At 62.2% G+C, this 13544-nt stretch overlaps 4 protein-coding genes across 4 annotated transcripts; all 4 read left to right on the top strand.

Annotated features, from left to right (window-relative positions):
* Positions 1-425: 425 nt before the first annotated feature.
* LMXM_25_1860 (conserved hypothetical protein) lies at positions 426-1733 on the top strand (the record flags this gene model as incomplete). Its single annotated transcript, XM_003876195.1, has 1 exon — positions 426-1733. One exon carries the CDS (start codon positions 426-428, stop codon positions 1731-1733), a length of 1308 nt encoding a protein of 435 aa, XP_003876244.1.
* A 613-nt stretch (positions 1734-2346) lies between these two features.
* Positions 2347-3912, top strand: LMXM_25_1850 (conserved hypothetical protein; the record flags this gene model as incomplete). The annotated part of the gene is made up of 1 exon (XM_003876194.1): positions 2347-3912. The coding sequence occupies one exon, from the start codon at positions 2347-2349 to the stop codon at positions 3910-3912; it is 1566 nt and encodes a 521-aa protein (XP_003876243.1).
* A 1184-nt stretch (positions 3913-5096) lies between these two features.
* On the top strand, positions 5097-7040 carry LMXM_25_1840 (conserved hypothetical protein; the record flags this gene model as incomplete). The annotated part of the gene is made up of 1 exon (XM_003876193.1): positions 5097-7040. One exon carries the CDS (start codon positions 5097-5099, stop codon positions 7038-7040), a length of 1944 nt encoding a protein of 647 aa, XP_003876242.1.
* Positions 7041-9318: 2278 nt separating this feature from the next.
* LMXM_25_1830 (conserved hypothetical protein) lies at positions 9319-12327 on the top strand (the record flags this gene model as incomplete). The annotated part of the gene is made up of 1 exon (XM_003876192.1): positions 9319-12327. One exon carries the CDS (start codon positions 9319-9321, stop codon positions 12325-12327), a length of 3009 nt encoding a protein of 1002 aa, XP_003876241.1.
* Positions 12328-13544: the final 1217 nt, after the last annotated feature.

Genomic DNA, 13544 nt, shown 5'->3' with positions numbered 1-13544 from the left:
CCACCCCACCCCACCCCACCCCTACAGCGAAGCGAGGCAGCTGCCTTCCTTTTCTTGTACGTCATCATTCCTTCCCCCTTGTCTTGTTGTGTGCGCCGCCGCCGTGCCCTCCCTCTCCCTCTCTCTCGTCATCGGTGCCGCCTACACACACGCACGCACATGCACACCAGCGAATTGACTGCAGGGTGGTGCTAAGTGTGTATGTGGGAGGGGAGCATCGTGTCTCCATCCCGCCGCACCCCTTTCGCTCATCTCACCCACACGCAGTGGAGCACGTGGCTTGTGGCTCTCATTGGGGCGTGCCCGTGTCGCTGCCGTAGATTGCGCCTCCGCGTGGCGCCGCTCTTAACCACACTCTCCTTTACATTGTCTTCACAGATCAAGCAGAAAGATATATTTAACAGCGGAAGCGAAGCGAGTTGGCGATGTGGCGTCGGTGCAGCACCGTGGCTGCCGTGCGGCTGCCGTGTGCCGCCATCAGCGGCGGGGGCAACACCACGGCAGTCGCCGCATCCTCTTCGCTTTCCTCGCCGCTCCTCACCTCTAGGCGGCACGCCGGCTTCGATCTTCTCTCGCCGCTGTCGAAGCTCGGCCAGAGTCGAGATCTGGCAGCGGACCTCAAGGCTGGCCGCCAGCGCAACAACCGCGAGATCGTCGCCTCTTTCGAAAAGATGCAAACAATGGACGAGATCCACTACCGCAAGACGCAGCGGCCCTGGGGGCTCGTGCCGCGCTACGCGAAGAAGCGTGTGACGGACCTGGTCGGCATTCTCAGCTCCGAGGACCGGATGGAGATTGAGCAGGCGATTGACAAGATGCAGTCGCTGTGCAAGACGGACATGTACGTGGTGCTCGTGCCGACAGTGGGCTACACCACCCCGAAGGCCTTCGCGAACTCCATCTTTTTCGATTGGGCCATCGGAGAGCCCAATGGAAATGGCCTGCTGCTCGTGATCGCGCAGCGGGAGGCGACGGTTCAGCTCATCAGCGGCTTGTCCATCGAGGAGTACTTTGACAACAACTTCCTCGCACCCGCCGTGCGTGAGGTTTTCCAGCCTCTTGTCCGAGATGGCAAGCCGAGCCAGGCAACGGTGCAGCTCGTGTACGCGATTGCGCGGCAGGCGCACGAGATGCACATGCGGTGGGAGAAAGGCCTGCTGACCCTGCCGACGCGCAACAAGGTCCGCTTTGTTGGCAAGACGGTGCGCTACGGTGTGAAGCAGGTTCCGTACCTTGTTGCGGGCGTCCTCTTCTTCACTGCCTGCACGGCGTGGCTCATGAGTCAGCTGCTCGACACGGTGTGCCCCAAGTGCCATCACCTCATGAGTCGCGTCCGCGACGACGCCACGCTGCAGAAGCTGATGACGCGTGGCCAATACCTGGAGCTGATCAACGGATGTGCGTACTACCGCGTATGGAAGTGCCCCCACTGCGCTGATGGTCACAGTGTCGTGCTGTGCTCGCGCGACATGCACCAGAACACGAAGTGCCTGCAGTGCATGGACTGCCAGTACTACACGTGCAGCTTGGAAAAGGAGATCATGAAGCTGCCGTCGAAGCGCGAGGATGGGTTAAAGAAGTTAACGTACAGCTGCGCTAATTGCCACGTTGGACGCGAGGTGCTGCTACCGCTGTACAGGCCACTCGCCATAGACACCGAGAAGCAGTGGTACGACTTTCTTGTCGAGGGCAGCCAGACACATCAGAAGACGAACGGCAAACTCCATCTATAGCGTGCGCTTGCCTGTGTTTGGTGTCTGTGTAACGTCTGTCTCTGTGTGTGTGTGTGTGTGTGTGTGTGTGTGTGCACGTCTCTCCACACGCGCGTGCGCGGTGCCCTCCCGTTGTCTCTCCCATCTCCTTTCCTCCATCTGCCCTGTACGTCTGTGTGTCACGCTCCTTCACTAACCCTCCGCCCCCCCCCCATGGCAAGAGAGGATGTCAGTGATGCAGCGCAATGAGTGCGCATGCACTTGTGGGCATGCACTGGTCACCGCAGCTATCACAACGATGCTGCCCCTCCTCTCCTCGACGGCTCACCAGAGTGCACGCACGCAGCCGCTATGAGAGATGGTGGATGCGGCGTATGCACAGGCGAGGCCAACTGCTCGGCCTCTCCTCCCTTCCCTCGCCGCCACCACCACCACCACCACCAACCCCGTCGGCATCCTCCTTGTGCGCATGACCTCACCCGCGCCCACACATCCGTGTGTGCACCGGGCTGAGTTTGCGTAGGTACAACCACTTTCTCTGCCTCCCCCTCCCCTCACCTGTATAGCGGCACACAAGCACGTCTCACAGCAGACAGGCGTACTCGCACTCACGAAACAACCGCAACTGCCTTGGATGTTCCCCACGGATCGACCCCCCACGCCAGCGGACATAGCCCGGCTGCAGGCTTTCAGACCCGAAGGCCGGGCTGAGGCAGAGCTGGCGACGGACGCTTACCTGCATTCCCTCATAAAGCGCCGCAGCGACAGCGTCGCGGAGCTTCTCGCGCTGTACACGAGCCCAGAGGACGCCCGCAAGGCGTACCCTGACCCGCCACCCTCACTGCTTCAAGTCACTGATGGCGCATCCTTGGCTGACACAGAGAAGGCGCCACAGGCGGCAACGCGCACCGGTGCTCCGTCCAGCGGCGCCATGGCGCAGGCGCTAAAGAAGGCTCGGCGCGAGAATGCCGCTGCGGCGCTCAGCGCATCCCCTGGTGCCGCCGCAGCAGCGTCAACGGCCGCCCGTCCCGTGCCCGCCGCGGACGGGTCACCGACGGCCGTCTTTGTGGATGGTGTGGAGCGGGTCAACTACCTCGGCAAATCCTTCCTAGAGCCGCCGTCGAGCGTGCTGGAGCACAAGCAGTCCACGAAGCAGAAGGCGTGCCAGCCGCCTCGCACCATGCGCGGTGTGTTCAAGGTACCAGAAGGCTATGAAACAGCAGCCGACGCCGCCTCCGCGCCGGCAGCATCTTCGTCCCTGGTGGGCCATGGCGGTAACAGCGGCAGTGAGCGACGCTCTGGCAAGGCGCCTGGCGTGCAGCAGCTCCGCTGGGCCCCGCCTGCCTACGGCCATCTCCTCTTCTCTGGCGACATCAGTGGGGAGTGCCGGCTGTGGAACTCGTCGACACGCCAGCTAATCGCCACCTTCGCGGCGCACACGCAGCCGATCAAAAGTCTGGAGGTGACGACAAACGCCGCGATCATGTCGACCGGCTCAGTGGACGGCACCGTGGCCATGTGGGACGTCGAGGCCGGCGTCTGTGCGCACGTGCTCACCAACCCAGACAGCCTCCCCGTCGTACAGCATCTTCACCACCCCTCCGATGAGGCGCACCTTCTGTTGGCTGCCGTGGACAAGAAGGTGGTTCTCTACGACGTGCGCGTTGGCTGCAGTAAGTACCAGCGCGAGTACACGGGGCATATGGGCACCATCTTCAACCTCACGCTGCTGAGCAACGGTAGCAAGATGCTCACCACCTCGGAGGACAGGACGCTGCGCACTTGGGACTATCGAAGTCCGGTCCAGATCAAACAGTTTGCTGATGCGGCGATGCACGCTATCACGCACGTGCTGCACCACCCGACACAGCCGGAGTTCCTCGCCGCGCAGTCGCTCAACAACAAGGTGATCGTCTTCCGCGACGACGGCGGCGGCCGTCTTCGACTCCTGCACGACCACGAGTTCACAGGGCACACCATTTCCGGCACGCGATGTCAGCTGAGCTTCAGCCACGATGGCCGGTATCTGTCGAGCGGCGACATTGGCGGCAAGCTGTACGTGTGGGACTGGGCAGCGAAGAAGCTGGAGAAGTCCTTCAAGGCCCACGCGCAGATGCTGGTGTCCCACCTATGGCACCCGATCGAACCCACCAAGGTGGTGACGGCTGCTTGGGATGGCCACATCAGGAGCTGGGTGTGACCGTGAAGAGAATCATCGGAGAAGCGCCTGTGCATGTGTACGTGTGCGTTGATGCAGCGCCGCGCCGCCGCCGCCGTCACCGCCTGTCGTGTGAGAGGTTTTTTTGGTTTTGGCCGGGGGGAGGGGCGGCGGCGGCGGGCACGTCCTGCACTGGAAAGGGGAGAAGGCCCTCGTCGCGCCCTGCCTAGCCATCTTTGTCGTGGTGCCTAAGCCACTCTCTCTCCAACACACTCACACGCCTAAGCGTGCTACCTAGCACCCGTGACAGGGCTGGAAAGGCGGCACGCGAAAACGAACGAAGGAAGCGAAGACGACGTCCTGCGTGAGTGGGATCTCCCGCGATGGCTGGCAGCACCGACGTATCACCGCATGCATTCATCTGGGGTGTCTCAGTCCCCCCCCTTCCCTCTCAGCTACCTCCCCCCCCCTCCTCCTCCTCTCTCTCATGCGCACTTGGTTGGCTTTTACGCCACCTCATCGCTGGAGGAGGAGCAGCCGAAAAAAAAAGAAGAAACGCTACGTCAGCTGGTGCCTTGTCAGGTTGTCGTGCGTGCGTGCACTGAACGCCTCTCTCGTTCTTCTGTATGGCCCACGCTCCCACTCTCCCTCTCGCCTTCCCCTTCATCCTCTCCGCGTGTAGGTTTCTGTTGCGCCAGCGTGTGTCTCGCGTGACTTGACTGCATCACGCCTGCTCACCACCATCACCACCATCATCCTTCCCCAGTCCGCTTTTGTTATTTATATTTTTTTCCTCCTCACAGCTCCGTCATACCCACCACACGTGCGCGCTTTCGACCCTGTGCGTCATCGCCACGTGTGCCACGCGTCAAGAGAGCAAGACCTCATCGTTACGTTTTGGGTGTGCACTGTCTGTTCACTATCCTGCTGTCTGTTTCTGTGTGCGTGTACACGTCAGGTCGGCCTGCGGTGTACATCCACGCGAAGAAAGAGGTGGCGCAGAAAGGGTAAGTGCGTACGTCCCCCTGGTCATCTGCCCGCCCTTGTCACGCCCTCCCCGCGTGTTTCGTTCTCGCTGGGCTTACGCTCACCTCGCTGTACATCGCGAGGCTCTCTGCCTGTCTGTCCCTTGCCTCCCCCACCCCCTCCCTCTCCTTCCCCACGATTACTTCTGTTGCCTCTCCAACCCCTCGCGCCCCTCCCCACCGCCCCTCTGTCGCCCCTTCATGTCGAACATCAAGAAGGTGCAGACAGAGGCAGACCGCCTCCTCAAGAAGGTCAATGAGGGCCTCGACGCGTACGACGAGCTGCACGAGAAGCTAGCAAACGCGCCCAACGCGAGCGCCAAGGAGCGCCTCGAGGGCGATCTGAAGCGTGAGCTGAAGAAGCTACAGCGCCACCGTGAGGCCATGAAGAGCTTCATGCAGAACGACGACTACAAGGAGAAGGCAAAGATGCAGGTGTCGCGCAAGAAGATCGAGGAGCGCATGGAGACATTTCGTGCGATCGAGCGAGAGATGAAGACGAAGGCCTTCAGCAACGAGGGGCTCGCCTCCGCCGCGCTGGAAAGGGCGGACTCCGCCACGGAGCAGTGGCTGAAGGACGCGATCGAGGAGGGACGCAAAAAGATAGAGCTGCTCGAGTACGAGGTGCAGAAGGCGAACAATGGCCGCGTACGCCGTGGGAAGCAGCAGCAGCAGCAGAAGTCCGAGTACCAGATACGCCTCGAGAACTTGCAGACCCATTTCTTCAAGTGGGAGTCGCTGCTACGCATGGTGAACAACGAGGAGCTCGACGCCGATGAGGTGGATGACCTTCAGGAGCCGATTCAGAAGGTACTCGAGGACGACGTTGATTTGGAGGTGATGGAGGACATGTCCATCTATGACAGCTTCGACATACCAGAGCCGAAGGTAAAGCCCATAGTGCCCTTTGATGTCAGCGACTACGAAGACAAGAAGGCGCAATCGCCGAAGACGATGGCCAAGGCCAAGACTCCAACGTCCACAGTGCAGGCGAAGCCCAGCCCGTTCATCACCTCTCCGAAGGAAATGGCGGCGTCGCTGCCCGCGGCCAAGGCGGCGTCCTCTACACCGGTCCCCTCGTCGATGCAGCAACCGGCGCCCGCGCAAGCGCCGCCGCAGCAGCTGCTGCCCCCCACCGCCAACAGCCCGGCGGACGACGACATTGGTGAGGAGGAGCCAGTGCCGGAGTGGATGGACGACGACATGGACACCGCCAACGACGACACCTTTGGCGATGACGCCATGAGCGGCCGGTTCACGATCGGCTCGCTCGCCGAGATGGCCTCGGCGACGAACAAGGTGACGCAGGACTGGGAGAAGTCGCAGAAACCCATCGGGTCGCCGGAGCCCAAGACGGTGAAAGTGGCCGACCCAGGCCATGGAGCACCGGAGGAGAAGCCGAAGCCGACTCCGCCCGCCGCGGCACCGGCGCCGAACGCGTGGGAGCGACGCGCCGCCGAGCAGCAGAGCCGGCAGAAGGCACAGCAGCAGCAGCAGCAGCAGCAAAAACACGCCCCGGATGCTGCCTCGCCGCTGGTGCCGTCCGCGCCAGCCGCTGCGGCCGCCGAAGCGAGTGCGGCGGAGGCGGTGACAACCTCGCTGATTGCCCCGGCCCCAGCGACGCCTCCGTCGACCCCGGTCGGCAGCGCTAACACAGACCTCATCCAGCCCTTTCCGCCCATTCCTGGTGCCGCTCCCGGCTCCAAGTTCACGCCTAAGAAGATCCACGAGCTCTTGGACATGTCTCTCGGTAACCTGCCGCACACGCTCGATGTGCAGCGGCAGCGCCCCTACGAGCCGCCGAACGCGATCGATGCAATCCCGTACTTCCCGCAGGAGGTGCTGCCGGTTCTGTCGAACAAGGACGTCTACCATCAGATGGACCTCGACACGCTATTCTTCATCTTCTACTATCACCAAAAATCGTACCAGCAGTACTTTGCCGCCAAGGAGCTCAAGGCCCGCTCCTACCGCTACCACACGAAGCAGCAGCGGTGGTACCAGCGGCTGGAGCGGCCGCAGACGACGACAGAGACGGAGGAGCGCGGCTCGTACACCTTCTTTGACTTTGAGGACAAGTGGGACCACGACCGCATCGACGACTTTCTCTTCGAGTACAAATACCTTGAGAACGAGCTTCACTGACCTGGCTGCGAGGGTTGTCGCGAGTGCGCAGCGGCCGCTTCTTTGGTTTGCGTGTTCGTGCCGTGTGTAAGAGCGCGCGAAGGGGGAAGAGGGCGGCGAAGTTGGTGCTGCGAAAAGGACGGCAACAGACACACGCACACGTATAATCTAGGGGGAGAAGGCAGGCATGACGTAAGGATGCGTGTGTACACTCTCCCCCTTCTTCCTCCCTCTCCGTGTATTTTGTACCCCCACTCAAGCGGCTGCGTCCGGTAGATGTGAGCGGGATGCTGGAGGGGATTTCGAGAGAACACGAGCGCTCCCCCGTTCATGAGCTCGTTTTTTCTAGTGCCTTCGTTGTTGCCGATCGCGCTGGTGTGCGCATGTGCGCTTGTTGCTGTGGCCTCGACAGAGAGGGTGAGGGAGAGGCGCCACAGCACACACTCTCCTGCCACCACCTCTGTGTCACCCTCCTCCCGAATGTTGCGTTTCCGTTGATGATTTCTTCTTATAGCCCATCTCTCTCTCTGTGTCTTCGTCGTCGTCGTTGTTTGAATGGTGTCGTCCGTTTGCCACTAATCCTTCTGTCTGGCGCGTACACGCGCGCGCGCAACTTTTGGGGGTGGGAGCGTGGTGGAGTGATGATGGAGTGGCTGGCATCCGTTCAGTGCCTCTTCCCATCTCCTCTTCTGTTTGCCGTTCGGGCATGGCCTCCTCCCCCTCCCTCTTCCCCCTTCCTCGTCGTTGGCGTCTGTGTGTCGACTCCACTGGGTTTTTGGTCATGTGTGTTTCTCTGTTAGCGAACTTACGAGCACGCCCCTCCTCCTCCAACGGAAGAGGCAGAAACCGCCACAACGTACCCACACAGCTGCCCCAGCAGTCCATCGGCAGAGCGACTCGCGGTCGAGCACCGCGCTGTCGGACAAGGGAAGAAGAGGGGAGGGACGATGGAGGGGGATCTCCTCTCCCTCTCTCTCTAACATCTTCATTGTCTCCGAGACTTGCCGATGCCCGTGAAGGTGGGTGTAGGCGTGCTGAGTGTCTCGCCTGTGTGTGTGTGCGTATGCACGTGAGTAGCAAGCACACCCCGTCTCATCCGCCACCTTCCCTTCCTCGCTGCCGCGAAGCGCCACAGCGCCCTCGGCAACGGAGGGGCGCTCCATGTGGCTCTTCTTCTGTACCCGCTGCGGGCGGCCTGCCTCTATGGAATACGGGACCCTCGTGTGCATCCACGCCCACACACACCAACCGCCTCCGTCTTCTCCCTCCCTCTGCGGACCTTCGCTCGTCTCTCTCACCCACACCACACGCGCGCGTCTACATGCGTGCGTAGATACTGCTCGATTCTCTGTCCCGCTGCAAACATAGCCTCACCCATATAACCCTTCTCTGTTTCTCCAAGGTGCACATCCACCCTCCCTCCCTCCCTCTCGGACCTTTGGAGGCTGCGTGTCGTGGCGGTGACCACCGGCTGGAGGTCTTGCATGGTGGATGGTTGGCTGTGATGTTCGTGGCGCCATCGCCACTTCGCTAGTCCTCTCGCCCCCGCCCGCTCACGCGCCGTTCTTTCGTTTTCTTTGGTGCTTGGCCCTGTCCCTTCGCTCGTTTCTTCGCTCCGTCTTACTCTCTCGCCGTCCTCCTCGCTGGCTGCGTCACCCTGTCGCTGCACGCGTGTGTGTGTGTGTGTGTGGGAGAGTTGACTCCGCCTACCCACAGTATAAATCAACACGCACTCACGCACGCCAAAGTGGAGCACCGATACACACTGGCACAGACATCGCGCTCTCCCTCGATCATTCTGCTTACATAGTTTCGTTGTTGTGTGTGCGCGTGTGTAGCAAGAGGAGGAGGAGGAAGCAGCGACCGAGAGAGAGAAGCGCCGTCCCGCTTTCTCCCTCCCTCTCTGTCTGTCTCGCGCGCGCCGTCGACAAGACACGCGCTGGTGTGCACAGAAGTAGAATAGACGATACACGCACACGGGCGTGCGCCTGTTTTTGGCTGCGTCTCCCTTCCCATTCTCGAACTCTTGCTTCGCTACTATCTCCCTCTCGCTATCCGGGTATCGTCATCGCCTTCACTGCCACTCTGCCTCGGCGGCCTGCGTAGAGCAGGGGCCTCTCTGTGCGTGTTCCTTCGGTCAGGTAGTCGGGGCGTTGTGAGGGCTTGCCGCCTTGCGTGCGTGCGTGGAGGTGGGGGAGGCCACTGCTGTATATCAGCAGCGCCTTCGCACCGCCGCTGCCTGGCGCATCTATTTTCATTGCCATCCTTGACGATTGCCGAGGACGCTGTGCCAGTGATCATGCATGTACGTATGCGCGGGTCGAACGTGAGTGGTAGCACGCTCAGAAACACTCCGCCGTCCTCCGTGGAGCCACCGGTAACAACAACAGCAGCAGCTGGTCGGGACAGCAGTCTCCTTGTAAACCGAGGCCACGGCGTTGTAGGCGACGCCGCACGCCACGTCTACTGCGCTGCCGGGATGGACCGCACCAGCGTGACTCCGCTCGCCAGCGCAGTCGCGCCTCCCTTCCCGTGGTCATCCAAGTCCTACGTCACGAGCCACGGCACTCACGCCGATGTGGCTGCGCGGGACGCCAGCGCAGCGGTGTCGACAGGGTCGATTGTCCAAGACAGCGATGTGGTGCTGGGCACCACACCGGACACGCACAGGCGCTCGCGCTACATGGCGTCCCCGTCGCAGCACCCGGGCGACTCGTCGCTGGTGTTCGCCATGAGCGAGGACAGCGAGCTGAAGGTGCTAGCGAGCGGCGTCAGTCCCTCGGCCGCGCTGCCCCACGCGACATGCAGCTCCTCGTCGAATGCCATCCACCCCCCTCTCCCGCACTCTTCACAGTGCACCGTAAGTCACAGCCGCGCCACACGCACCCATGTGGCTATGGCTGGCAATATCGGCGAGGGCGACTGCGGCGTCTACGCGGTGAACCGGCGCGGCAGCCAACATAACAGGCACGGAATTGCTGGCACGACACTGGCCGAATACAACGCTGTAGCAGACATGGGGCACCTCATGCCCCACACCCCAAGCGTGCGTCGTCAGAGCGACGTCGACGTCGTCGTACCGGGCGGTCCGCACGAGGCGGTCATTCGGAAGCCATCGGTGCAGTTGTCACACCAGCAGCTGGGTGGTAGTATTCGAGGTGCAGCAGCGACGACGACAGGTGTGCCGAGCAGCGCCGGTGCTGCCGCTGCCCTGGTATACCGCACAAGCCCCCATGAGGTGCGAACACCACCCGCGCTGCAGGTCTTCACCGGCGTTGCTCCTGGCGTTCACAAGGTGCGGGGAGCAACGGCGGCCACCACCGGCCCCGCCCTCGCAGCAGCTCCTGCTGGTCTCCTTCATACTTGTGCGGGTGCACGGTGGCCGCAACGGCAGATGCCCTCCGTCTCCATGTACTCGGCAGGTGGTGGCGGCGGTGCGGCGTTTGCGCACGGCGCGAGTCGGACCTCCTCTTCCACGGCCGCGCTGCACGCCCCCGGTGGCAACGACCAGTTAGGCCAACAGCAACAGCAACCGGCGCACCTGCTGCAACAACAGCCTCCCTCTGCTGGTGTCAGCAACGCGGCAGACGCGCGCTCGCAGCACAGCGGGACGCCGCCGCCACCGCCGGCCTCGCAACCGCTGGACAAGAACTTTACCGAGGCACAGCGTCTGGCCGTCCTGGAGGAGGTGCAGCAGGAACTGTACCTGAACTACACAGCAGTGCCAGTGCCGAGCAACATGATCAACGCAGGCGACACCGACGAGCGCCGCCGTCGGCTGGACCAGCGCCGCAAACAGATTATATATGGAAAGGAGACAGAGGGCTACCTCAAATACACCTCCATGATATCCCGCCCATGTGACCGGGAGTACCACAACCCGCTGCACGCCATCACGCCGCGTCCCGAATACGACTGCAGCAAGCGCCAGTTCGATCGCGTCCTGAACGCGTGGCGGCGACAGCTGCATCAATGGGACGACTACGACGCGGACAACATCGATGAGCGCTTCCTTCCCCTTGGTAAGGCCTCGCTGCTAGACTTGGGACTATGCCACCCCCCGGCGAACCACACGCCAACGACCGCCACCGCCGCCGCAGCAGCAGCAGCACCAGGCGCCACTGCGTCACCGCCTGGAAAGCCGCCGCAGGCGTCGCCTGCCGGCGTGATGCACTCCATTGCCAACGTCGCGGCCATGGCGAACGGCGTTCACGGCGATGACGGCGCCATGCAATGTCACTCGCGCAGTCCTGTCTTCACCGAGAACAGTCCGACCTCAGGGCTGTACTCGTCCTCCAGTCTCAGCATGCACATCAGCTCGGGCCGCGCCGCCTCCATGGCGACCGCGTGCACCCCGTCGCGGCCGCAGCTGTCCGAGGGGGCCGATGGCCCGAAGGTGGACGAGTCGTTCTTCTTCCACATGAACTCTGGCAACAGCCGCATCGCCTCGCCGTTCCATCCCACCTACTCCGGAACCGGCCACATGGGCTATGGCGGCGGGAATGGGCGGAGCAGCGCCAACTCGCACTACCAGCAGCTCATCATGCGCAACAGCGCCGCGTACGCGCACAACAACGCAAACGGTGGTACTCCAGGGAGCAGTTGCGCGAATTACACAGGTCTTACTCCAGCACATCGCCCGGCCAGCCGTGGCGGCATGCCGCACCATATTACAGCCATCTTCGGCAGCGAGTATGAGCTGATGACGCCGTCAGGCCTTGCCTCGCCTGCCGGCATGCCGCACAACCCCCGAAACGGCAGCAGTCCGTACCCGCTCGGTGAGCCGTGGATGCCGAACCGACGCAGTCCGACATGTGTCGTGGGAGCCACTCACGGCTTTGCTTGTCACCACCCCTCGACCGCCACTCTGAGCGGAGTGACAGCTTCGAACGGCAGTGGCACGACGATGATGGTGGGCGGGGGGCGGGGCGAGTCCCCGCCGCACACGACAGAGATGGCTCTGATTCCGAGCACGTCGCTCTCTAACGGAAGCGGGTTTGCGCAGTCGCCGTACAGCTACCACGTCCACTCGCCTGTTCAGCCCCAAGGCGCACCACCACAGGCCACCAACACCTATGCCACGCCCCTCACGCGCCCGCAAAGCCGGCCGAGCCTGAGCGGGTATACTAACGCCGTCCCCGCTGCTGCCGCCATTCACCACCAACAGCATCAGTCGAACAGCTCAAGTGGTGCTCGAGTCGGGCCCTCACAGCAGCAACAGCAACGAGTGGCCATCGCCACTGGCACTGCCGCCGCCGCCTCACGCTCAGCGCGTGGGAGTGGCGTGAGCGGGTTATCAACGAACTAGGCACTGTCACACGTACATCGACGCACATGCACACGGGTGCACGTGGGCCAAGTCAACACGCTGCATGGCCGCTGCCGATAGAGCTCGCCAACTTGCGCTTACATGGTCTCCACAGCCTCGCCTGCGTCATGGCTGCCCCACGGTGCTCGCCCACCCATGTATTTCTGGAACGTATCGGTGCGCTCCATCACTCCACCGCACTTGGCACCGTGTCATGTGTTGTGGCTTGCGGAAAGGAAAGATCGGCGGATACGGAGACATGATGTGCAGGTGGGGGAGCGGGGAAGGGTCTTGGGTAGTGGAGCGGCCGTTGAGCAGAGTCTCCCCATCCACCCCTCGCATCTCCTCGCTGTGGTGATCGTGTATTACCGCTCTTTGGTGTTTTCCTGTTCTTGTATCGCGACTAAGTGAGGCAAAGCGGATTACAGAGTGGCGTGCCGCCATCATCATCCCCCCTCCCCATTCTACGCGCCGTCTCTGGTCGGCTCGCACTACACACACACATACACCGAGCTGACGTACACTCCCGCGCATAGCGACAACACCGGCGCACTCTCGTCATGCACACGCGTCGCGCCGTACCGTGGAAAACGTGAGAAGCAGGAACAAAGCGAGGGAAAGAGGTCAAGGAGGGGTGTGTGCAGTGCCAGCCACCGAGCACTTACGGATGCGACGCGGACGGGGGCTCTATGCTGGCAGTCAGCGGCGATACCTTGCATGCGCTTGTGGATAGGGTGGAAGCTAGGATGGCAAAAAAGGGGGCACAGGCAGCGGCGAGGGGTAGAAGCGTGCTGCATGTCTAGGGATGGATGGAGTTTGCTGGACATGCAACTCTTGAAACGCGCTTCCACCTCCACAGCCTCCCCTCCCCCGCCCCCGCTCCTCCTCGCCGCTGTCCGTGCTGCATTCGACGCTGAGGAGTTGTGTGGTCGTTTCTCCCTCTCTTGGTTGTCTTGCTTTCGCTTTATTGGCCCCGCCTCGCTGTGTCTCTCACTCACAACGACCTGCGGTCCACAACCCGCCCGCCCCTCCCTTCCCCCCTTTCATTCTCGATAGACCCGAAGAGCACACGAAGACGGCGCACCTCAGCAAGGAAGCGAGCAGCACACACAAGGGACACTGTGTGTGTGTGTCTCGCGTAACGGCATACCCCTCTACCCCTCCCCCCTCCCCTACACCACCATCACTACCACCTTGCCTGTGCCTCTCCCGAATGA

The sequence above is a fragment of the Leishmania mexicana genome, chromosome 25 (assembly GCF_000234665.1).
Source record: "Leishmania mexicana MHOM/GT/2001/U1103 complete genome, chromosome 25".
NCBI lineage: Eukaryota > Euglenozoa > Kinetoplastea > Trypanosomatida > Trypanosomatidae > Leishmania > Leishmania mexicana.
Note: the sequence above shows the minus strand (reverse complement) of the source record. Positions and strands in the feature narration are given on the sequence as shown.